This window comes from Heloderma suspectum, chromosome 4 (genome assembly GCF_057233095.1).
Source record: "Heloderma suspectum isolate Gila_16-S chromosome 4, 16-S_ref, whole genome shotgun sequence".
Taxonomy (NCBI): Eukaryota; Metazoa; Chordata; class Lepidosauria; order Squamata; family Helodermatidae; genus Heloderma; species Heloderma suspectum.
In genome coordinates, this window is record NC_139461.1 from 140,550,342 (window position 1) to 140,576,487 (window position 26,146).

Genomic DNA, 26,146 nt, shown 5'->3' on the forward strand with positions numbered 1-26,146 from the left:
CAGAATCCTCTGCATCAGACGACGCCAGGTCATAATTCCAGCTTTTTTACAAGGCAGGTGCTCAAGTCCAGCCAAAAGCAGTGCATAATGGGAATCATTTGCTGCTTCTGACCTAGCTGACCATCCTGTATGTAATGGGAATGCCCCCTGGATGAAAGGACTCTAGGACCCACTCCCATTTTATGGCCCCTGCCTCCATCTGGTATCTTCTCATCCTGGGACAGGGTGAGTGGTGTAACCTTTGCTCTGATGAGCAGCTCTCCACTTGCTGCCCATTCAGAGAGGCCAGAAGCCAAAACAAGTTGCCAACCAGGGCAATATTCTGTCTCTACTTTTTCACAACTTCACTACCTTCTCCTTTCCCTTGATACATGTGGCATACTTTATGAACAATCCTTATAGCGTGATGAGGATTATAGGTACTTAGTATCTCATAAAACTGGCTAGGGATTCAGGTTCTGATTCAAACTCAACTAAAAATGTACTGAACCAATTAAGGTGATATTAAGCTTAAGTACTGTATTCAAATTAGGCAAAAAACCAACAACCCAAAATCTGTATTGAGAGAGTATATATCTCATTTTTTTTCCTATCGATGTTGTTGTTGTTTACATGGTCAGGAAGAAAAGACTGGAAACTAAAGTGAAGAAACTTGAAGGTAAGCAGCCTTTTCCCCCCACTGTGGATGATAATTCATGTTTGTTTATAAATCAGATGGATAACTTATTTGACTGGATGAAGAAAAACCTATAAGACTATTCTACCACATGTCTTTGCTCTAAAGGAGCTGTTTACTCTCATATATTTTGTAAACAGTCCTCCTGCCACCTTGCTCTCTACTACTCCTTTACCTTATCTCTGTGCAATTACACTGTTAGGAAAAGTGTTTCATGTAATTCCATGTATTAGTGTCAACCAGCAGCTTGGAATAAGCCAGCCCTGTTGCCTGTGATTTAACATCTAGTTGCAGGCCTGTCACAGGAGTGCAGGGTGAGAATTTTTTGCTTCATATCAGCAATCATAAGGTGATGTTCTTGTCCTGTAGTTTTCTTTTGCAAGTGACTGTCTTGTCAGTGAGTTATGTGAAGAGGAAAGCAGGACCCATTTTCTCTAGCCAAGCAGCTGAATATCACATTTTTGGCCCCTGTAAATCACAGTCTACCTTTAGTAGAATCTACATCCATTTTAAATGAGGTGCCCTCCGGTTTCTTATATACCACAGAAACCACAATCAGAAATGATGTATGCCAAGCTATAGGCTGGTCTGAGCATTGCTTGTGAAATGCCTCTCAAATTGTAGGGCTTCTGGAACTCTCTGCAAAATGTGGTTCAGTGTCTCTTGCTGAAGGAGAGATCCCCTAGACCAGGGGTCCCTAACAATTTTGGACCAGGGGACACATTTGGGAACTGGAGAAACTGGTTTGGGCACCACAACAAAATGGCTCCCATGCTGGATGTGGCTAGTCACATAATGGCTGCCATGGGGGCCTGGCTAATCAAGAGGTGTGTGTGTGTGTGTTGGGGGGAGAGAAGTAGCATGGCTAGAGGCTGGGAGGGAGGGGGAAATGAAGAGAGTTGCTTCCTGGCCCGCCCAATCTTCTTTGGTCCGCACAGACTTTCCCCTTTGTGCTGTCTCAACTCCCAGCCTCTGGCCTCACTATTTCTCTCCCCCAGCCCATTTCCTCACTATTTCTCTCCCTTCCCCATCTATAGCTGTTTCCTTTCTCTCCCTTATTAGCCCCTAGCCTTGCTCTTCCTCTCCCACTCACCCCTTTATCATGCTGTTTTTCTCCATTCCCAGCCTCTAGCCTCGCTATTTCTCTCATCCCCCCACTTTACCTCACTGTTTCCCCCTCCTCCTAGTCTCTCGCCTCGCTCTTTCTCTTCCCTCTACTCCTTTGCCTTGCTTTCTTTTCCTGCCCATTGAACAGCTGATCAGCAGCAGGCTTGGGAACAGGAAGGAGAACCTGGCATCCTAACTTTTTTTTTTAAGGGGGCAGGGAGTAAAGAGCTTTGGAGGTGCCCGCAGATGCTGTGTGGGGGACCCCTGCTCTAGACAGGTAGAAAACTGCTAAATTCAGACAGAGAAAATATCTAGTAGAGCTACAGGGTCAATATAGTGGGGATTTTCAGATGATCAGTGAGGGAAACAACGCAACGTCAATTGTTTCCCCCACACGTGCTGGTTGCGTGACCAGGATTATCCATGCTATGGGTTGCCATGTTGTCCGAACCCTAATTACCCATGCCACATCATGGGTTTCTGTGTTGTCTTGAACGTGGTGTAGGTGTAGTGACTTTTCACCCACCCTACAACCCCTATTGTAAGCCATGGGTTGTAGGGTGGGTGAAAAGTTAATATGCCCACACCATGCTCCAGGTTCAGGTGATGCGGTAACCCATGAGTGGGTAATTAGGGTAATGCTGGTCGCACAACTAGCACACACGGGACAGGGGAAACAACTGACACTGCATTGCTTTCCCCACTGATTGTCCAAACCCGGGCAGTGGCTTGTTGTAAGAAAAGAGATAATGTTGTTGGATAGCTTATGTATGCATTGGGTTGCGTCAGGAGTGTGTTGACTGTCTTTACTTGGCAACTTGCTAAAAGCCTGTGAAGTTTAATAAGAGGGTGGGGGGAGGGAGATTTCTAGTCCTTTCGTCAGTTTCACCCCATTCCACCTCATATACCCACTGGAGAAACTGGCCTGATCCCTACGTCTTGCTTTTCCTTCTAGAATGGCAACACACTATTTTATTTATTTATTTATTTATTTATTTATTTAATTTATTAATCACCCATCTGGCTGGTCACCCAGCCACTCTGGGCGATGTACAGCATATAATAAAACAGTTTAAAACAATAAAATTTTACAATAAAAACATTTTCTAAAATACCCTAACCCACCCCAAATGCCTGCCTGAACCACGTTTTTAATGCACAGCAGAAGCTCATTAAAGAGGGGGCATGGCGGAGTTCCCTAGGGAGGGAGTTCCACAGAGTGGGGGCCACCACAGAAAAGGCCCTCTCCCTCGTCCCCACTAGCCTAGCTGTCCTGGCTGATGGGACACAGAGAAGGCCATCCAAGGCTGATCTTGTTAAGCAGCCTGTCTGGTGTTGCTGGAGGCGCTCCTTAAGATAGGCTGGGCCGGAACCATATAGGGTTTTAAAGGTCAAAACCCACACTTTGAATTTGGCCCGGAAAACAACTGGTAACCAGCACAACTCCTTCAGCACTGGAGTGATGTGATCTTGCCGGTGGCTGCCTTTAATCAGGCGAGCCGCCACGTTCTGTACCAGCTGCAGCTTCTGAACCATCTTCAAGGGTAACCCCACGTAGAGCGCATTACAGTAGTCTAAACGAGAGGAGACCAGGGCATGTACTACCGATGGGAGCAGATGGTCGGGAAGGAAGGGGCTCAGCCGCCATATCAGATGGAGTTGATACAGCGCTGTCCGGCTCACAGCTGACACCTGAGCCTCCATGGACAGCTGGGAGTCCAAAATGACCCCCAGGCTGCGGACCTGGTCTTTCAAGGGTAGCCGTACCCCATTCAACACCAGGTCAACATCCCCCAGCCTCCTCTTGTTTCCCACCAAAAGTACCTCGGTCTTGTCAGGGTTGAGCTTCAGCTTATTCCTCCCCATCCAGCCACTCACCGTCTCCAGACATTTGGACAGGGATTCTACGGCCATCCTTGGTGAAGATTTGAACAAGAGGTAGAGATGCGTGTCATCCGTATACTGATGACACCGCACCCCACACCTGATGATAGCCCCCAGCAGCTTCACATAGATATTAAATAGCATCGGGGAGAGGATGGAACCCTGTGGCACCCCACAAGTGAGCGGCCACGGGTCCGAAACCTCCTCTCCCAGTGCTACCCTCTGGTACCTGCCAGAGAGGAAGGACCGGAACCACCGCAGTACGGTGTCTCCAATGCCCAACCCTCCAGGCGGTCCAGGAGGATACCGTGCTCAACTAAACCTTGAATGGGCCATGAGGAAGAGAGAAGAGCATTCACCCACCCTCTTGGTCCAGTGTTATGGCCACTGCTGTGGGTGGAACAAGGGCTGTTCTTCCTAACTTGGTCCTTCCCCCTCTTACCCTAAATTGACCATGTTTTCCTGTCAGTGAGAAAGCAAGTAAGGAAGACTTACCTTTTGTAAACCAGAAACTGGATTTGTCATCCCCCCCACCCCAATCCCATAGGAATGAATGCAACTATTCACTTTTGTGGAAGAAACTAAAGGGGAGCGCTTAGGAAAATTGTGGAATAGATTGTTCCTTTTCAAACTGCTTTGGGGACTTGTAGGCCAAAAAGCAAGATACAAATAGAATATTATATAATAAACTATTGGTAGACGATAATCCTGCCCCTGTTAACCCCAGCCATGGAGAATCAAGTCCGCTCCTTTCTTCATACCCCCACCGTGGATTCTGATTCTTGGCCATCCTAATAGAATGTTGGGTAGTGGCTTTATATATGCTGGCTAGCGGCCTGTCAAATTTGGCAGGTGGGAAGGGCAGGCAGATGGAGATTTCTAGTCCTTTGCCCACTCCAGTCCCCTGCTTATCCTCTTTCCCCATCCTCTCATCCAACACTGAAACCATTGTCTAAATGGGGCCAGTCTGCTTTTACTGCCCCGTTTCTTTGGTCTCCTAAACTGAACACAGCCTCCAGGCTGTGATGAGGGGTAATACCTACAAATCAGTAAGTGCATTCAGGATTGTTCCATATTCCCTCCCAAACCCTGGTCTTGGTTGGTTGGTTTTTCCATGGGCAGGGAGTGCCAGAAATGTCCAATCCCTTCAAGTGAGGAAGGATGGACATTGCTTTCCCCGGTGAGATAAGTGCTGGCTAGGTCATTCTGATCCAGGTTTTGTCTCCACCGCAGCATTGTTCCTAAGTACAACCTCTTACTTTCCCCCCATGGGAGTAAATGACCACCATTAAGAAAATGTGCAGAAGTGAAGGCATGCACTCAGGGACACCATCATGAGGTGATATTCCCTGCCTCTGTTGACCTTCACCATTAAGAAGTCAAGCCTGTTCCTGTCTGCATAGCCTTACCCTGGTACTGTTTCTTGGTGACACTGGTATATGATGGAATGTTGGATGCTAGGTTTTATGTTTAGCTCGCTCTATAATAATAATTAATGTAGTAATATTAATAATAATGCTGGCTTTCCACAAGCTGGACATGTTTTTATGTGAGGGAGCATTCATACATGGAATTGCTTTTTTAATGCATGTTTCAATTATGTCTTAGAGATTCTGAGGTTGATCAGCTGACAAAAACCTAATTTAATTGCTTCAGAAATTTTAATCTGAGTATTATATTCTGAAAAGATCTTATATATTCTCATGATTATAGTCTTTTAAAGACAAGGGTGTTTGTTTTATGTTCTGACAGGAAACCTTGAAGTACTGTTTAAGAAACTGACTTCTGTTGAAATGGAAATGTGCAAATATATTTTATCATATGGAAACAGCTTGTTTTTAATAGTATTTAGTAAGAATCATATTCTAGTTTCTTAGGGCTCATTAAGCAGGATTTGAAGGCATATGGCCTTTTTCTGCATTTGAAGAAAAAGCTATGAAGCTGGTGCATACAAAATTGGTGTTCTAATGTGACTCTGACAGAGCCTAGCTGCATGCATCCAGTGTGATGAAATCCTAAGAAATACATGATAGTGCAGAGCTAAGTGCTGCAAACCTTTAATAAACTGTCAGAGTTTGACAAAGCAAAACAGGAAGGTGGCACAAAGTGAATTTCCCCTTGGTTGCTGGCTTTTGTGGTAATTTTGGAATCTAGCTTACTGGCTTTAACACATTTTGATTAATTTTTCCCTTAAATGAAGAGGCTGCAGCAAAACACATCCAGGAGTTCAAGCAGTTGAAAGTGGAAAAGAAAGTTCTTGAGAAGGAATTGAAGAAAGCACAGGTATTCCTTAAGCAAGGGTTCATGCATGTAGTCCTTTTTCAATTAGGTTAAAATAGAGGGGTCTTCCTTGAGCACCCTGCTTCTGCATGCTTCACCTGTTAATATTATAAACCACAGAGTAAGTGTTAGTCACCCAGCATGTTCCCAAGACTCCTAATGATCTTTTCCAAGGTATGGAGACTGTGTCTTATAGATTGTAGTTAGCTTTTCTGTTGGTGGCTCATTCCCCCTCATCGCTGGACTCACTTCCTTCCCTCCTGCCTCCTTCCAATGTGCTTATTATTGCTGGGAAGTATATTGATTCAGGATTTGCTGTAGAAAAGGGACTGATCACAGAAACTGTTCTAGCTTGTTGGCTTTGTGGTCCAGTACTATGTCAGCAGAAACACCATCTGTGGAGAATAATGGTACCTTGGCTAAAGGCTGTAATGATAGTGATGGTGATAATGATAATTCTACAGTACCAAGATGCATGGTACTTTAGGGTAACATAAGTATGTTTTAAAAATACAGGTCTCCCCCTGCCTCCGGAGCATATAATCTTAAGTTTTGGTGAAGGGAAGAGGCAAGGGTAACCAACAAACTGAGAGAAAGGAGAAATGGAAGAGGTTAAGCGTAACATGGGACAAATGTGACAAAATACAATTAGACATTTAATATTTGTTCTGGTTGGGGATGAGGACAAACTGTTCTAGAATGTGCAGTTCCACTTTTATATCAGACCTGCAAAGTATTTGAGAGGTTATGAGGTAATTTAAGCAGTAACCAAAGACAACCCTTTTTCCACTGTCAATACTACAAATGATGGATGTACTTAATTTTAATGGTAAATTTTTTCTCCTTAATGTTGCTAGGAAAAAATTGATGGCTTTCCTAATGCAAAGCAAAAGAAAGGTGACTCTCCATTTTTTTTTAATTTGGCTTTTCAATTTTAGGGTTACCATTTAATTGTTGATCTGATATGTGTTTATCTATTTCCTCTCAGTGCTGAAGAATGCAGAGACCCAGAGTGAGAGAGAGAATCCAGTAGCAAACCTAGACAAAGGTTGGTATGTATAAATCTGTCTCCTCTTGAATAAGAGTGTTGCGGTTGCTCATAGCTGCTGTTCTCTGAATGGTCATCTTTGTAGTCAACACATTCTGCCATAGGGTTTCACACTGCAGCTCTACCTGGGGTCTTGCAGGTCTTATGAAGGAGCTGATTGGGAAAGCAATTGCATCACTTCTTGGAGCACATGCAGTGGAAGGAAAAATCAGGCCAGGCCACTTCTGTTAGAAAGCTCTAGAAGGTTCTGTACTTTGGTATGTGTGTCTGACCACAAAGTAGAGAAAATGTTCTGTAGGCTTGGAAGGATTTCGTACTCTGCTGAATGCTAGTTTTTTCCTCCCAAGTACTACAAATGGATGGCGATAAGTGTTACAAATTATGAGTCAGTTGTTGCCTGATGCAAGGCTGACAAACATAAGGCAAACTGTAGCTTCCTACTGCACTCTGTGCAAATTATTGAACCATTGAATGTTCAGGCTAAAATATCAGTGGCTGACAGTGCATGTTTTGGCCCTGTCCTGTCCTACTGTTCCTTTGAAATTAGTATCACAGGTGCCAAGGAGTGCAGTGAGCATAGGAAAGCAGAGCGCAGTGCATTGGAGCACAGCAGATTGCAGAATTTGCCATTTCTCCAGTTTTGCAGGGTAAGCAGTCGTCTAACAGTTTAGATAGTAGAAATCTGCAAGATATGGGGGTGATCAGAGTGGAATGGGAAGAAGCTATTGATGCCAGTGGTGGTTGTGGTGGAGGAGTTTTGGAAGAAAAATGTGGAGAGGTGGCTCATTGGAACTGATTGGTGAGAGGAATTTAGAATTTATCCTCTGGTCTTACCACTTCTTCGTACCATCAAAACTGATTATGAAAAACATGAGCACTGGACATCTGCTGGGTGATGAGTTTGGCCCTTCAATCCATTTGAATTAAACACCTCTGGCAATACAGCAAGCTGAATAGGTCACTAAAAATAACAAGTGTTTTTTGTGTAGGAGGTCATATCTGAAGGGCGCTTGTCATTTTCAGATCAACACAGCCTTGCCAGCAAAGCCACAAAAATTATTATCCTATCAGACTTTACTAGCCCACCTGCCTAAGCATGCGTATATTAGTCATGTTGGGCACATTGGTTGCTTGTAATAGGGGTGGGGGTGGGGAAGAAGAAACCAGTTTGCTTTTCTGCCTGATCACCTTGAAGTGATTTCTCTCATGCCCCCAGTGGCTGGCCTGTATTCATGCATTTCCTTTCACATGCAAGCACCAAATGGTAAGTCAGTGCCACCAAGTGCTTGGAATTCCAACAAAGGAATAAAATCTGAGCTCTTTATTTTATTACATTTTTTTAGTCCAAAGTTTTAATTAACAAAGAGGCATGCAGAGACAAGAAGGAAATGATGCAATTTAAATTGATGTGGTTGGACTTCTTGCTATTGTTTATCATGCCAACAGGGCTGAGCTCTCCAAGGAGGCACAAGGCTCTGGAGAGTTGGTTGCAAAGAAGGAAAAGAAGCATGCTGGCTCACTCATGATTTAACACTGTGTAAAGTCAAAACTTCTGTTGAATTTTTACAGAGGTGTTCTTCTTGCACTCTGATCAATATTGTGTTGGAAATATTTGCTCTAATAGCTATTTTGGATTTCTCTGGGTTTCCTGAAATCTTGTCATGATACAATTCCTTTACAAAAGTTTGATTTTAAAAAATACTTTCTTTTGACTTAACTAGCTTGGTGAATGGGCATTCTGCAAGCGTAGATCCATGTTTTTGGTGCTATTAGAAATCCCGCCCCCCAGCAATTGAAGGCTGATTCAACTGTGTAAAAGGGACAGTATTGTAATTTATTTGTGACAAGGTATTTTTATACTGCCCTTCAATCATATTCCCAGAGCAATTTACAAGAAAATAACTTCCACAACCCAATGGGAGGATGGGTTTGCATCCTCTTTGCTAAGGTGCTGTCCTTCAGGTCCTGAGTTTTGACCCTTAGATGTACAAATATCCAATTTTCAGTCTTTTCTAGTAATGAGATGTCTTGAACTATATATGTACCAATTGTGTGATCTCTAGTTGGTGTAGACGTACCTTAACATTTTGGGCATACGCTTCATACTCACTGCTTGAGGGAACGACCTACTAATGTCTCACTTTAATTTATTTTCCATTAATCAGTGTCTTAGACTACATGTGTACCATATTTCAGCATTTTAAGTCATGTGGAAATACCACAACAATGTAGATATCCCTTTGATTATTTTACAGAAAAAATTAAGCTTCTACTTGAGGAACTCTGGATGTGTATTGACAGTGCCACAGGCAAAAGTCAGATCAACAAAAATGACTACATCTTAGGTGAGAGCAAACATTACAGTTCTAGGCATAATTGAAAATAACTCCTTTTAAAAGGTCTGTTGCTATTTTCATTACAAATAAATGGCCTATTCTCCCCACTCTCCCACCCCGCCCTACCAACACATGCAACAGCTGTTTATTATGGTCATTCAAGAACATGGAAAAACAACTGAGTACCTTTAGGATGATATTGCAATTGGTATTTCATATTTGTACAGTTACAGTATAAGACTTACATTTATGTATATAAACTAATTATGAGGAGGTGTTGGAGCTATGCAGGGCACCTAAGGTTTGCCTCTTAGAGCTCCCTTTTTCCTTCCTCCCTTTCTTCTCCAATTTCACCAGGAATTGTTCATGTCCTGGGCTTGTTTAGACATAATTTTCTCTCTGGAGAGAGATCAGCAAGCAGATCTTTGGCCCATACACTCTCTCCCCTTCTCCTTTTACCTCTGGAATAAATGAATGATCAGAAGGGGGGATCTTGTAATACTTTGTGCAATTTCTCTTGACCCTTGGCAGTTGAACTCTGGGTCAGGAAAAGTCCCATTTTTGGATGGACCTCCAGATTCAGCTGGTAGGCTGTTCAACCCCCTTTGGTTTCATGAAAGGAGAACGCATAGGGCTTGTCCCTAACCATTCTCCAGAGACAATCCCAGGGAAGAAATCTCTGTACATTCAGCCCATAAGCACTAGAAACTTGCTTTTATTTACTTATTGTCAAGATGCCCATCTTTCTAACAGGATGTATGTTTGAAGACAGAGGGTTTGTATGTGCACATGTACCCCCCCCCCCCTTGGTGCATCCCTGTCAGTGAGGTACAGGCCATCCAGAGTCCTGAGTGGAGGGCAGGTACTGCTCTCACCACAATATCCTACATGAAGTGCAATGATTGGTTTTCCTTCACAGAAGTAAATGGCAGCCATTCACTTAAATGGGAAAAAGGAAAGGATTGCACTCAGAGACACAATTGTTGTGTTCAGTCGTTCAGTCGTGTCCGACTCTTCGTGACCCCATGGACCATAGCACGCCAGGCCTTCCTGTCCTGCGCTCTCTCCCGGAGCGTGCTCAAGTTCATATTCATTGCATCCGTGATGCTATCTAGCCATCTCATCCTCTGCCGTCCCCTTCTCCTTTTGCCTTCAGTCTTTCCCAGCATCAGGGTCTTTTCCAGGGAGTTTTCTCTTCGCATTAGGTGGCCAAAATATTGGAGCTTCAGCTTCAGTATCTGTCCTTCCAATGAGCACTCAGGGTTGATTTCCTTTAGGATGGACTGATTTGACCTCCTTGCAGTCCAGGGGACTCGTAAGAGTCTTCTCCAGCACCACAGTTCGAAAGCATCAATTCTTCGGCGCTCAGCCTTCCTTATAGTCCAGCTCTCACAGCCATACATTACTACTGGGAAAACCATAGCTTTGATTAGACGGACCTTTGTCGGCAAGGTGATGTCTCTGCTTCTTACTATGCTGTCTAGGTTGGCCATAGCTTTCCTCCCAAGGAGCAAGCGTCTTTTAATTTCATGGCTACAGTCACCGTCTGCGGTGATCTTGGAGCCCAAGAAAGTAAAATCTGTCACTGCTTCCATTTCTTCCCCTTCTATATGCCAGGAAGTGATAGGGCCAGATGACATGATCTTAGTTTTTTTAATGTTGAGTTTCAAACCAGCTTTTGCACTCTCCTCTTTCACCCTCAACAAGAGGCTCTTGAGATCCTCTTCGCTTTCTGCCATTAGGGTGGTATCGTCTGCATATCGGAGGTTGTTGATAATTCTCCCAGCAATCTTAATTCCGACCTCTGATTCATCCAACCCGGCATTTCTCATGATGTACTCTGCATATAAGTTAAATAAGCAGGGTGACAATATGCAGCCTTGTCGTACTCCTTTCCCAATTTTGAACCAATCGGTTGTTCCATGTCTGGTTCTTACTGTTGCTTCTTGACCCTCGTACAGGTTTCTCAGGAGACAGGTAAGGTGGTCTGGTACTCCCATCACTTTAAGAATTTGCCACAGTTTGTTGTGATCCACACAATCAAAGGCTTTAGCGTAGTCAATGAAGCAGAAATAGACATTTTTCTGGAATTCTCTTGCTTTCTCCATGATCCAGCGAATGTTGGCGATTTGATCTCTAGTTCCTCTGCCTCTTCGAAACCCAGCTTGTACTTCCGGTAGTTCTCGGTTCGCAAACTGCTGAAGCCTAGCTTGTAGGATTTTGAGCATCACCTTGCTGGCATGTGAAATGAGCGCAATGGTGCGGTAGTTTGAACACTCTTTGGCATTGCCCTTCTTTGGAATTGGAATGTAAACTGACCTTTTCCAGTCTTGTGGCCACTGTTGAGTGTTCCAGATTTGTTGGCATATTGAATGCAGCACTTTAACAGCATCATCTTTTAGGATTTTAAATAGCTCGGCTGGAATACTGTCATCTCCGCTAGCTTTGTTGTTACTAATGCTTCCTAAGGCCCACTTGACTTCACTCTCGAGGATGTCCGGCTCAAGTTCAGTGACCGCACTATCATGGCTATCAGGGACATTCAGATCTTTCCTGTATAGTTCTTCTGTGTATTCTTTCCACCTCTTCTTAATCTCATCTGCTTCTGTTAGGTCCCTGCCTTCTTTGTCCTTTATTATGCCCGTCTTTGCACAAAACGTTCCCTTGAAATCTCCAATTTTCTTGAAGAGATCTCTAGTCTTTCCCATTCTGTTGTTTTCCTCGATTTCTTTGCATTGTTCATTTAAGAAGGCCTTCTTGTCTCTCCTTGCTATTCTCTGGAACTCTGCATTCAGTTGGGTATATCTTCCCCTTTCTCCTTTGCTTTTCGCTTCCCTTCTTTCGTGAGCTACTTGTAAAGCCTCATCAGACAGCCACTTGGCTTTCTTGCATTTATTTTTCTTTGGGACGGATTTCGTTGCTGCCTCCTGAACAATGTTACGGACCTCCGTCCATAGTTCCTCAGGCACTCTGTCTATCAGGTCTAATCCCTGAAATCTATTCCTCACCTCCACTGTATATTCATCAGGGATATGATTTAGGTCATACTTGAACGGTTTAGTGGTTTTCCCGACGTTCTTCAATTTAAGCCGAAATTTTGCAAGAAGCAGCTCATGATCTGAGCCACAGTCAGCTCCAGGTCTTGTTTTTACTGACTGTATGGAGCTTCTCCATCTTTGGCTGCAAAGGACATAATCAATCTGATTTCGATATTGACCATCTGGCGACGTCCATGTGTAGAGTCGCCTCTTGTGCTGTTGGAAAAGAGTGTTTGCTATGATCAGCATGTTCTCTTGGCAAAACTCTATTAGCTTTTGTCCTGCTTCATTTTGTACACCAAGGCCATGCCTGCCTGTTATCCCAGTGATTTCTTGACTTCCTACTTTAGCATTCCAATCCCCTATGATGAAGAGGACATCTTTTTTTGGTGTTAGTTCTAGAAGGTGTTGTAGGTCTTCATAGAACCGATCAACCTCAGCTTCTTCGGCCTCAGTAGTTGGGGCATAGACTTGAATTACTGTGATGTTGAATGGTTTGCCTTGGATTCGTACTGAGATCATTCTATCATTTTTAAGATTGTACCCCAGTACTGCTTTTCCCACCCTTTTGTTGACTATGAGTGCTACTCCATTTCTTCTAAGGGATTCTTGCCCACAATAGTAGATATGATGGTCATCTGAATTAAATTCGCCCATGCCTGTCCATTTTAGTTCGCTGATTCCCAAGATGTCGATGTTCAATCTTGCCATCTCATGTTTGACCACCTCCAGCTTACCTTGATTCATTGATCTGACATTCCAGGTTCCTAAACAATATTGTTCTTTACAGCATCGGATTTTCTTTTCACCGCCAGACACATCCACAGCTGAGTGTCCTTTCGGGTTTGGCCCAGCCGCTTCACTCTTTCTGGCGCTACTTGGAAATACCCTCTGCTCTTCCCCAGTAGCATATTGGACACCTTCCGACCTGAGGGGCTCATCTTCCGGCGTCATATCTTTTAGCCTTGTGATACGTTCCATGGGGTTTTCTTGGCAAGAATACTGGAGTGGGTTGCCATTTCCTTCTCCAGTGGACCACATTTTGTCAGAACTCTCTGCCATGACCTGTCCGTCTTGGGTGGCCCTGCACGGCATAGCTTATGGCTTCACTGAGTTACGCAAGCCCCTTCGCCACAACAAGGCAGTGATCCATGAAGGGGAGACACAATTGGGGTGGGTTATAAATCCATTTCCTCCTATGGGTGAGTTCAGCTAATAAGAATCAAGTCTACTCCTATCTGCATAGCTCCATATTGGGTTCTGTTTGTTGATCATACTAGAATATGATAGAATTAACATTTATTTTGATGGAAGAGTTTCTCATAAATAGCAGGTTCCACCCTTAAAGGTGGCCTAAAGTAATTTTAGATTGATGCAGAATGCTATAAAGGCATGCAATGACAAAACAAACACACATGCTCTGAACTTAATTTTGCCAAGATAGGGACAGATGCGTCCTAGAAGCAGAACTTTTAAAATCCTGAATTGATTCTGTTCTCCCTCAGCACAACACTATTGGATCTCCTCCCTGCCTCCACTAATTCCCACTTAGAGAAGTCAAAATTAAAAACTGCACACAATCTGTCCTGAGTTGAGTCCTTGCATGTAACTCAAATGTTATAGTTCAGTTATAGACCAAAGCAAATACAGCATTCTGGCTAACAGAACCAAACAGCTAGAACAAATACTTTTGGAAAGCATATTGTTTTTATCTTAAACCTTCCGGAGGTAAGAAAAATACAGAAACCTTGTTTAAACCGCAGATAATCTTCTGTCCCATAGAAGCAGTGCAGAATCCTCAAATATTCAAGAAGCCTCAAGGAGAGAAGCCGCCTAGTTGTTGTTCACCTGGAACCTGTACAGCGCAAACCTCTTTGGCGTCGTTGCAGATAAAATTGGACAACAGGCCTGCCAGATATGGTGGTGCGTTAGAAAACAAGGCCATGGAAACTACTGAAGCTTACAACAGCAACAGTGCTTTTTATGAAGGTGGATCTCTAGCAGTCGTTGCTCAGACAGATTTAGCAGCATGTAGCATGGATCTCTTCAGCAAGGAACAGGAAGAACTTGGTGAAAACCTGCGAGATGTTTTGAAGTGGGGTAGGCCTCTTCCCCCTCTACTGTCTCCCATACAGTTTTCCCCTGCCGCTACTCCAGTAAGTTCCAAAAATGGATTAAAATTAAGTAGCATAGTAATATCATGAGCTTGATTGACTTCATAAATTGCAGGAAGACTGCTATGGCTGCAGATAGATGGTAGCTGAAGGTGGCATGAGAGAATCATTGTTATCCACGGTGAGCACTTGGCCTACTGTCACCTCTGGTAAACAGGTTTTGCAGTTTTTTGTAGTGTTTCAGAAATGGAAAAGAAACTGTTTTCCCTAGAAATAACAGAACAAAATCCACGAGTGTGCACATCCCAGGGCAATGATGCCTTTGTTGTAGCACCTTCAACGATAAAAATGCACACTGTTGCCTGCCCCCAGGCCCTGTTAGCTCCAAGCTTAGAGAATTGAGAAAATAAATAAATTTGGAGGTGGCTTCTGTTGTGGTACAAGAAAGCTACTGTTTTACCAAAGGAAGTTGTTTTTTGCTTACTTACTGAAGTAAGAACTGTGAAGCAGGAATTTTCTCAATTATGGTCACCAGATAAAAACAGATTGTTTTTAGGAAGGTCTTTTAGAACATACTGAGTGACTTTCACATTTCTTGGATTTTAAACTTCTGGCTGCTTCTGTTTTCATGTTTGTATTTGTGGCATTCCTGCCCGAGGTTCCACCTTTCTCCAGCCTCCTCCTCCTCCTCAGAAGCTGAGAATCAAAGTCCTCAGGAACACCTGCTTTCACTTTGGGACAGCTGTTCCCACTTCCCCACAAGTTCCAGCCCTTTTACTCTTTCTGGGTTCCAGATAAACTCAGTATGCTCAGTTGGGTCTCTCAACCCACTACAGGAAAAGTAGCAAGGATATAGATAGAATAAAGGCAGTGTAAAATCAAATAACACGTGGGAATTTGGATTTTTAAAAACAAAATTTATTTAACACAGGAAGAATTCTATGTTATTATTATTCACTAATACTTGGTCCTAACTTCTCTACCTACTCTACCCCTTCTAAAATCCTGTACACAAACCTCACTAACTAGATGTTGCTTCCACAATCCCTAAGGCCCTGTCTGGCTAACTGTCAGTTCATTCATTTTATAACCTCAGAATCCTCACACACACTCAGCCCCTCCCACTTTTCACTCACTCCCTGACATACTATTAACCCTATCTTATCTGGGTTAAATTTAACAATATAAAACCATACATAACAAAACAGGCAGACCTTACAACTCTCCCCCCCCACTACAAACCAGAAGAAAGACCCCCCCCAGTTCATTTCAGAGGTTTAACCAGAAAAAGTGGTAAAGGAGTCGTTTCAATAAAATTGTCCATCAGTTGAGCTCACCTTTAAAAAAGAAAAAAGAAAAACACAACAAACCCATTAATCAACCCCCCCCCTTTTCCCCCAGTTAGGAAAAAGAAAAGTATCGCTCTGAATACACAGTTCAAAAGAACAATGCTTAGTCCTTGGTTGATTGACGATCTTCACTTGATTGCACAATAGGAACTCTCTCTCCTGGACAGTCCATCAGCAAATGTTCTTTCAACCTAACCACCTGTTGGATCTTGGCTCAATATTCTTGAAGTTTCTGCAACCAGCGCTGCAACAATGTTTTTTAGTTCTTTTTTGTCTGTTCCTTGGATTTCTTTTCTTTGTCAACTTTCTCCTTTGGCGTTTTGGTGCTGCTTGTAGACTTGGATTGCTTCCTCACCTTTTTCTTTGTCAGCTTCTCTAGGCCACTCTGTACTTTAAGCTTCCCCTCTTTTGGTTCTTTTACACCAGCATTCCCAGCTGTCAACCAGGTTTCTGGTTCTTGGCTGGCTTCTCTTTCATTTTAGCCCTAGTTGACTTTGTATTTGGAGTCTTGACTGCTATCACAGGAGTAGCTTGTGTGTCCTCTGGGACTTCTGCACCAGGAACATGGATGACAGCCTCCTTTTTACTCTCAAAGCTGACTCCCACGGGACAAGCTTTGGACAGCAAGGGCAGTGACAATTGTACTTCAACAGTTTCTTTAGCTTTTCCTTTGCTCTGAGGTCTTACTCATCTTGACCTCAACCATTTCCCTTCCAGAAAAGGACAAGGGACTTATCTCTGCCTTTGCTGCAACAGTTTCTGCAGCATCTATGTCAGAGTCACTGCTGTCTCTTAATGAGTTGTCAGCAGAGGATTATTTCCCAGAAAGCTTTGCAAGGGCCCTTATGACAGGCATACTAGTCTTTCTAGAATTCTGTTTGAATAGCACTGGGGAAGCGCTGTTGACAGTGGAGGTCAAGATTTTCAAACAACCTGAAACACTTTCCAAGAGGAACTTATCTTCTCCTCCATTCTATCTGATAACAATATAGGTGGTTATATCATGTTTGTTCTTAACCACATAAGAGCTTTCCCATCCAGTTTCTAAACTGTTATGCTTCCTTGACTGGAAGACCCTAACCCTTACATCAAAGCTTAGGAACTTGGCTTGAACATCATACTACCGCTTTTGTTGTTGTTGAACAGTGACCAAGCCAGCCCGTGCCAGTCCCATCATTTCTTTCTAGTTTTGTGCTACTGACATGGCATGTATATTCCTAAAAGCTTCTGCGTCTGGAAAACATGTTGCAAAATCAACCACTGTTAAAACATATTTCTTCCCAGACTGTGTAGGCTTGAGAAATGGTCCTACAATATCCACAGCTACCTTATAAAAGGCTTTCCCTATTAAGGACATTGGCTGTAAAGGAGCTTTGGTCTTCTTACCTCCTTTCCCAACCTTTTGACACACTTCACAGGACTAACAATATTCACTAACCGCTTTAGACCTATTAGGCCAGTTGAAATTGACAGCAAAACGTTTATAAAGTTCTTCCAAGGTTCATATTGGCCAGCTATGGGCACATCTTGAGCTACTTTTAGCAACTGCTGTTGGTATGCCTGAGGAACAATCAACTGCTTTTCTGCCTCACAGTTTTGCACTCTTATTTGGTGGCAGCCATTTCCTGTATAGAAGACCATTCTCCCAAATTATTTGTTCTTTTTGAGCTTCTTCAAAAGAGGTTTCTTGCTCTTGTGCTGTGTTTTTAAGATTTCTAAACTCTTATTTTTAATAGCGTTTTAACATTCACTGTCCATTTGAGCTGAACTATTCGATTCAACTAAATCCATGGTTTCACGGGCTGGCATTTCACCTTGGTTGCTAGGCAACAGTGTAATGAACAAGTCTGTCTCCAACATTGTGTAACCAGCTCCTTCTTTCTCTGCCATGATAGAATCACTCTCCTTCACTCCTTTCTGGGAATTGGTCATGATGTATATTTGTCTCTCATGAGACGTAATATCTTTTCTCAAAATAAATGACTCACATTGTTCAGAGTTAACCCCTGTTTCAAACTCTCCCTCAGAATCTCTCCGGACTGCTCTGATCTTTTCCAAGGGAATTTGGATAGGTTCCCCTCTTATACCTTTAATTTTAATGGTTTTCTGAGGTAAAATCTCAGGATTAACTAGCTCTGAATGTATTAGGGAAATCTCAGCACCAGTGTCAAGTATAGCCACAAACTCCTCTCCATTTAGGATCAAGTTCTCCCTCAGTGTCGTCAAATTCCTCCACCTGATCCCACTTCAACGTATAACAAAGTGAAGCCTCAGGTTGATCAGGTTCTGTGTTTCTTTGAATTTTAATATGCCTGACTGGGGTGGATTTTTCTTTCTTCTCACCCATTCTTGGACAGTTTGGTTTTATATGTCCAATTAAACCACAGTTCTAACAAGTTTTGTCTATGGTTCCAAATAAAGGTTTTACTTGAAATTTCCTCTCAGGATTCTCAGAGGTTTGTTAATTTTTTTCTTTATCAACTTCTTTCTTAAACCCTCCAGATTTATTCATATGTGTACTCTTTATTTGTTCTACCAGTAAGATTGAATCTTCTGTTTAAAGCAAAGTTGTTAGCTAACTCAGCAGCGTCTTTAAGAGTTTTTGGATTTCGATTCTGAACCAAAAGTTTTAAATCCTGAGGTAATTGATGTATGAGCTGATCTAAAATACTAAGTTCTCTCAGATCTTCTTTGGTTTTTACGCTAGCCCCACTGATCCATTTTCCAAAATACTCAGTAAGCTTATAACCAAATTCTACGTAGGATTTACATGATGTTATGGTAGTGTTCTTATACGTTTTTCTGAAAAATTCTCACCCATATCTAAACCTTTGATATGGACTACTTTGTCCAGCAGAAAACTATTATATACCTCAGATAAATCTCCTGTAATCAGACAAGGAATAAATCTCATATACTCATTTGGAGATATATTCTACATTTGAGCAGCCTTTTCAGATGTGGTGAAACACTTGTGGATCCCCACCAACCTCATATGGGGTGAAATCCTTAGGGGATAATTTAGGAGGTCTGGCTTCCTCCTCAGTTATCCTTTTATCTTCCCTCACTATTTTCTCTTTTTCCAATTTAAGCTTTTCCATCTCAGTTTCTCTTTTTAACTGTCTGTCTTGTTTTTGCTGTCTTAATTTCTCCAGTTCAGTCTCTCTATCTCTTTCTTTCTGTTCAATCTCTACCCTCAGTTTCTCTCTTTCAAATTCTAAGTATTGAGGCAACATTTCTATATGCAGATGTCTTAGGGGAGTTACCTCCGCCTCTCCGCCTCTGAGGGGATCTGTTAACGTCGTTTTCAACTCATCTAGTGATTTTCCCTCATAAGGGAGATTTAAACTCTTACGTTTATCTAAGAGTCTTTTCTCATGCTTAAAAATTCAATTTTCTCCTCAGTTTTCTTTCCCCAAACAATGTTACTACTTGGGCTTTTTTTGAGATAGGTTTAAGGATTGCTATTTTGTTTTCTTAGTGTACTCTTTCTTCCTTGTCACCTTCTGTGACTAAAAATGTCTCCGTCACTATTATTCTGTGGTTTATGAGGAAATAAAACCTCTTTATTTCAGATCCTGCCACCACTTGTGACGACTTGTGATGTAATAAAACACACTTTTTTCTTATCCCACCCCTGCCACTACTTGTGGCATTCCTGCCCAAGGTCCCACCTTTCTCCAGCTTCCTCCTAAGAAACTGAGAACCAAACCCTCAGGAACACCTGCTTTTACTTTGGGACAGCTGTTCCCACAGTTCCACAAGCTTCAGCCCTTTTACTCTTTCTGGGTTCCAGAGAAACGCAATATGCTCAATTGGGTCTCCCAACCCACTACAGGAAAAGTAACCAGGAAATAGATATAATAAAGGTAGTGTAAAATCAAATAACACATGGGAATTTGGATTTTTAAAAACAAAATTTATTTAACACAGGAAGAATTCTATGTTATTATTATTCACTAATACTTGGTCCTAACTTCTCTACCTACTCTACCCCTTCTAAAATCCTGTAGATTTAACAATATAAAAACATAAAACAGGCGGCTGTTACAGTCTTGTATTGTGGTTTTGTTGATTCTACATCACTTCAGGGTTTTTTTAAATAGGGAAGTGAGTAAAAAGGTTTTTTGGATTAAAAAAATTACTCTTCCAAGTGAATTAAGCCCTATAAGTGGCTATCTCTCTGTTGCCAAGAGATGTATTCGAGGTTAACTTGGTCTTAGTTTATTATTCTTGGTGTTAGTTTATTAGTTTGCACTGAGCTAGTAAAACCACCATACTAAGAGGTTGCTGAGCATGGTGAACTAGTTCTCAGGGAGAACTTCTCCATATTTTGCTCTCTTTTTAATGTTTTGAGGTATTGTTTTGTTTGATGGGTATGGAGGGGCATGCCATCATGTGAATCCTCCACCTACAGCCTGAAGTGATACAGCCCAGATGCTGCGAAGTTATAGTTTCTGTAATTCTCTGTTTAGGGATGCTGTATTATTTTTGTTAGTAAAGAACAATATAGTATGGTTGTTCACATAGCATTGTACACTTGTGATTACCAAACTATCTGTTCTCATTTATCTCTTTAAGGATATCCTATTTGGAGACATAACAGATTCCAGTGATGATGAAATGGACCAGAATGCACAAATGCTCGAAAGTATTATAGAAAGATGTGATCAGGATGAACCAGTAGTTGAAACTCTACATGAAAAACATTCAGCAGAACCTTGGAACAAAAGCAGCTCTTTTAGTGTTGACAGTGCAAATAGTGATTCTCAGGAGTCACCTGAAAAACTAAGAGAATTAAGGAAGGAAGTGTCAGCTCTTTGTTTTGACCCTGTGACAACAACATCAAGATACCTTAATGAGAGAGATGCCACATCGAAGGATGAAAAGGAGCATCTAGAAGAGAATTATGACTTTATGGAAATACACACAACCACTGAAATAGCAGCATGCAGTACAGAGAACTACAGTGAAAAGCCAGTTAATATAACAAAAACAAAAGACAAAATATTGATGCCTGATTTAATTACCATTAACTTACAGGGTCAAGAAGAAACAGCTAAACCAATGCATGTGACGAAAGTGGTTGCAAACAGCATTGTACATGCACTAGAAAAGTCTAGTGACTGTATGAAAGAGGAGGAGGAAGAGCTAATTGGAACAATAGAAGATTGGCCTCAAACTCCTAAGGAGAGTGATAAGCAGAATACCGAAGAGTTCATTTTAGCTGCTGAAAATGTGCTGGTAGCTCCTGAAAAATTTACTGATGGATCTAGCGATGTGATAGGTGGTGGAGGAGTAGTGGAAGATGCCTCCGAGGACATCCAGATACAATCTAATTTAGGAAAATCAAGATCTCTTGATGAAGAGCATGGTGAACATGTAACAACAGATGAACAAAATACAGCAACTGAAGGACTTGGCACAAGCAGAAATGATGAACCATTAATGGAACAGAAAATGAACTTCAACAACTATAAATTCCTTTCTGAAACGGAACATCCTAGTGAACAAGTCGAGCAACAGGGTGCTCAGGTAACCTTTACACCGCCCATTAAAAAAGATATTCATGCTCCAGATGCATCCTTCAAAGCACAATGTGTGGAAGAAAACTACAGCAATGAAGAGAGATGCAACAAACAAAATGAAGCTGAGATAAATGGTGAGCATAAAGTACTGAATGTAGATGCTTTGAGGCCACATTTGCATATTATGGAGGCAACTAATGGATATAAGAAATCATTGTGTCATGTAGATGAGACAATAAAGACTGAGAGTGAATGCAGCACTGCCCCTTTTATACCTACGAAAAATGGAGATGATGGTCAACTGAAAATAGCTGATAGCATTACTGATGAACCCAACTCAGTGGACATAAGAAAGGAAGAATGCCTACAGCTAGAACAATTCACTGACCAGAGAGATTCTGTTAAATCACTACAAGAGAAGCCAGATTGTGAAAGTAATCCTATGTTACCAGCCCAAGCATCTATTATCAAAGATTGTTTGTTGCAATCTGGGGGACCTGTTGAAACTAACCATGTGGTCTCTGAATCGCAGAACATCACTCGAAGCACTTCAGAACCAGAGCAGGTTGAAGACGCGGACACTGAACCTGAATGCAAATTCAAAATCTATAGCATTTCAAATACCTTTCAGTTTACTGACATTTCTAAAGAAGATCAGTGTTCGACATCAGAAAGATTTGAGGAAGACAATGAGCAACTGAAAATTACAGGAACTAGGAGTATGCAGTCTCTTATAGCAGAAAAATGTGACAAAACATCTGCTTTTGGAACTGCATGTAACAGAAATGAAAAGTCCAGTTTGATATCTAGAAATTTGCAATTTGGAATCAATGACATATATCAGGGAATGGCAAACTGGAATGATAAGGGCAATTCATCTGATCTAAAGAAGTATGATATGGAAGAAGCAGAAATGAAGTATGAGTGCTCTGTAACAAATGAAATGTCATCAGAACAGAACATGAATGAAGATCCAGCTCAGTCTATACAAGATGTGTCAAAGGCAGAAAATGCAGATATCAAAACAATTGTGCCCGTCACAATGGGAGTTGGTTCTCAGTCTGCTACAGAGTCCATGGATGTCACCACTTCCAACCCTGAAGTCGATGTTGAGGTTTTCAGCCGAGTTGGCCAAAGCTCTAATGGTGCTGCAAGCACACTGTTTTCTGACGCAGTATGTATTGCCCCTTCCTCTCCAACCAGAGAAGATGCTTATCAAGTTGACTGTCATAATTCAGGAATAGACTTGAAGGATAAAGAGGCAAATGTTATTGATTCTGAGGGAAACTACCATAAGCCCCTGGATTGTTGCAGTCCTCATAACAATAAAGTTGAAGTGGAAATTGACAAAGCCAAAGAAAAGTCAATTATCAGTGAACCCCAGGTACCAGTTACTGTTAAAGACCCTTGCAGTGGAGATATCTCTGAAGCACTGACTCCTGAGGCATTTAGTCGAAAAAATGTTAACACAGCAGATACTTTTGTAGCAAACAAATCCATTCTAAATGATGAGGAGCGTCTTATTCCGCCCGATAAGAAATTAGGCAGTCCTTCAAGAAACTGTGCTGTAGAACATACTGTTGATGAAGTTACAGTTAAAGAAACAGATGAAATATTGAGCAGTGGTATAAGTTCTGGAGGGGTGGGCGAGATGAAGATGTCAGAAAATACAATTACAGTTATGAATTTATCTGTCTCAGATTCATCAGAAGAAGAAATAGGCCTAATAAGAAAGGTGAATTGCACAAAAATGCTTCCATGGCTTGCAGCGCCCAAAGATAAATTCGGTACCATTGGGAACAGTCATGCAGATGCCTCATCTGGTGCGACTCTTTCAGGTGATGGGCATGAGTTGTCCCTTGACTCAGAAGATGCATCCTCAAAAGACAAACCGGCTGCAGTACGTGACATTGACTCCTGTATTGATGAAATTGTTGAACAAACATGGGAACATTCATATGCAGCAGGATGGACATGTAGTAATGAAAATACCTCATTAAAATCAGAAGCCTCTATAGCAATAAACAAGTCAAAAGTGAGGCAAACAGAACAAAGTATTTCAGCAGTTGCTTTATTGCCAAGCCAGGTGTCAGTGTATAATAGGAAGCCTGTGTCCAAACAGTCATCTGCCAGTAATCCAAATGTTAATGCTGATGTAGTTGCACCAGACACACAGTACTGTGATGCTAGTGTAGAACCCTCAGGAGTTCCTTTAGACTTTAATAAAGGGAAATTGAGTGCTGAGCAAGAAAGAAACGTTGCTGTTTCAGGGTGCAGCTCAAACTTGGAGCGAAGCCTTTTAACATCCTGCCATGTTGATGGTGGCTCTAATATATCCCATAAGAAGGAATGCCATATAAAGAATGATGTAAAAGGTCTTGCTGCTAAAACCAGCTGGAATTCTGTACCACCTGTCTCGGAATCTTCCAACCCCAGCTCTAAACAACAAAAAGCAGTATCTGAAAAATTAGAATCACTAGTTGCTGTTGCGCCTTGCACAAAGAATGGAGCAGAGCAGGTACTTAAAGCACCAGAGTCTATAAACGTTTCAGCACAAGCAGGTGTTAAAGGTGGTCATAACAGGTTGCTCTCAAGAATACCTAGCCGTAAAGGGGAAAGGAAAAGTCGGCACACCCTACTAGCTGAAACCATTTTAGCCAGTGCGGATACTTCCACACCAACAAAACATTATCCAAGAACACTAACAAAAATTAGGCAAGAGATGGGTCCACCATTACCTCCCTTGCTCACACCTCTAATAGCTACACCTCCAAGAACTGTTCGGCCTATTTCCCCAGTAATGTCGTCTAGCCAGTCCTCCTTGCCATCCCCACTTGATGGATTGATTTCTCCTCTACATGCAACTCCAGTTCCTCCTCTAATGTCACCACTGTCAGATACCCCAAAACACAAGTCCCCTGCTACGCTTACTACTCCATCTCCTTCTGAAATGTCAGTAGGTCAGAGAACTCTGTCTTCCCCTCTTCAGTTTTGTGCCACCACTCCCAAGCATGCCCTTCCTGTACCAGGCAGACTTCCTCCATCTGCAGCTGGCAGTGCAGCTCCACCTGTGCCTCAGGAAAACTCAGTGAAAATTTTGGACAGTATGTATCCAGAGCTATCTGCCCGAGCAAGAACTCTCAGCATCCTCAAAGGTAACATTCAGCTCAGTAGGTCATCTTCTCTAGATGGCAAGAATATCCCACAGCCTGTCCATCAAATCAGTGGCTTTAAAGCAATTGCTTCCACATCCACTGCTTTTGTTAAAACAGGGACTAAATTCAAGTCTGACCCTGAGCAACCATTCTCCATGGTGAGTGAGTCTGGGAAAAGGATGTTGGCTCCCATGGTCCTGCCAAAGAGTACCAAAAGGCCAAGGCTAGATAGCAAGGCACCAAAATTGGACCTCTGCAAGAAAGAGTTTTCAGCTAGAGTCTCAGATCCTGACATATGTTGCCCTGCTGATGAAACTGTCTCTCTGAGCAATGGAGATGTTACTCAGTCAACAGGTGACTGTGATTCAGAATTGCTTTTGGCAGTGGAGAAAACTTATGATCCTGATAGTAGGGCTGTGACTGTAGCACTGGAAAAAATTTCCGAAGCCTGTTTTGACCTGTTACCTGTTATTCGTAGCCACGTTCTTGTGGGGAATACCTCAAGGGTTCCAGTAATGAGAGATGAGGAGAAAGAAGTTGTCTATGAACTTGGTGTTGCAAAGAAGGTCAGTTAGATTTTGTAAAATTACCCATAAACTTGTTTTGGCTCATGCAAGCAAACACAAAGCATAGAACTTCCTGGAATAATATGTAGCTTCACTGTAACTGTAGAGGTAATGTCTAGAGCCCCTCTCTCAGCAAAGTTCTCATGTTGTACCTTGCAATTCATGCATTGACATGTAATTTATTTTTATTATGGCTAATTGTCTGGAGATGTTGATTCTTATCTCAATTCTTGTTAATGACATGTAGGTGGATTTGCATGGCTCCCCCCCCCCCCCCCGCCCAGCCTCCCACGCCAGAACATGACTTTTCAGTCCTTTGTTGGTAGTATTTGTATTCATGGTAATTCACAGGCATTTCAGTTTGTGTTTAACTTGGTGTTCCTCAAAAATTTTAAGTCCTGTCCTGTCTTCTAAACTTGCTATAACTTCTGTCACCCCCATCCCAGCACCAGGTCATCTGTTCCACAGATGAGCATATAGGAGACCTTGCTCACAGTTCTGTGTAAGAGAGGATCTGTGGCTTCAGGTAGTAATACCAGCAGGGGCACTAGAACGGGTGGGAAATGTGTGGCCCTCCTGATGTTTTGGCCTACAAGTCCCAGCAGCCCTAGCCAGCATAGCCAATGGTGAGGGATGACGGGAGTTGTAGGCCAAAACACCTGGAGTTGCCCACCCCTGCATTAGAAAAAGAATAATATTTTTCTGCATTAGAAAAAGAATAGAATATGGATCTCTTATCCCCTCTTAAACAGCATAAAAATAAACTAGCAGCTCTTTGGGGTTGATGGGGTTCACAGTGAAGATTCAGCCACCCCCATAAAACCAACATGCATCTGAGAGGGTCCTTTGCAGTCACTGGTTTCAACTGCACACAGAGCCTTGAGTGCATTTTTTAAAAAGTGACTTACACTTTCAAAATACTTTTGCCCTAATGCTTGTTTGAGCAGATTTGGTCTTCCCCTCTTGCCTGTATCTTATACATTTTCAGCTCTGAACATGATAATTATTTCGGTCCCAGGACAGTAATATATTATTTTCTCAATAATAATTTCTCATAGTAATGTA

At 42.2% G+C, this 26,146-nt stretch overlaps 1 protein-coding gene and 1 pseudogene across 5 annotated transcripts in view; one reads left to right on the top strand and one right to left on the bottom strand.

Moving 5' to 3' along the window:
- ICE1 (interactor of little elongation complex ELL subunit 1) overlaps positions 1–26,146 on the top strand; it is a 58,014-nt gene that overhangs the window by 19,101 nt on the left and 12,767 nt on the right. The window contains exons 7-13 of one of the 5 annotated variants that reach the window (XM_084850679.1): positions 621–658; positions 5,868–5,950; positions 6,805–6,844; positions 6,936–6,995; positions 9,251–9,340; positions 14,152–14,525; positions 20,414–25,081. In XM_084850679.1, coding sequence (XP_084706805.1) covers positions 621–658; positions 5,868–5,950; positions 6,805–6,844; positions 6,936–6,995; positions 9,251–9,340; positions 14,152–14,525; positions 20,414–25,081 — 5,353 coding nt within the window. Of the gene's footprint in view, positions 1–620; positions 659–5,867; positions 5,951–6,804; positions 6,845–6,935; positions 7,000–9,250; positions 9,341–14,151; positions 14,526–14,598; positions 14,665–20,413; positions 25,082–26,146 lie in introns of those variants that run through there. The other 4 variants (XM_084850682.1, XM_084850683.1, XM_084850680.1 and 1 more) reach the window with 4 other exon arrangements.
- On the bottom strand, positions 17,573–20,400 carry LOC146347457 (uncharacterized; annotated as a pseudogene).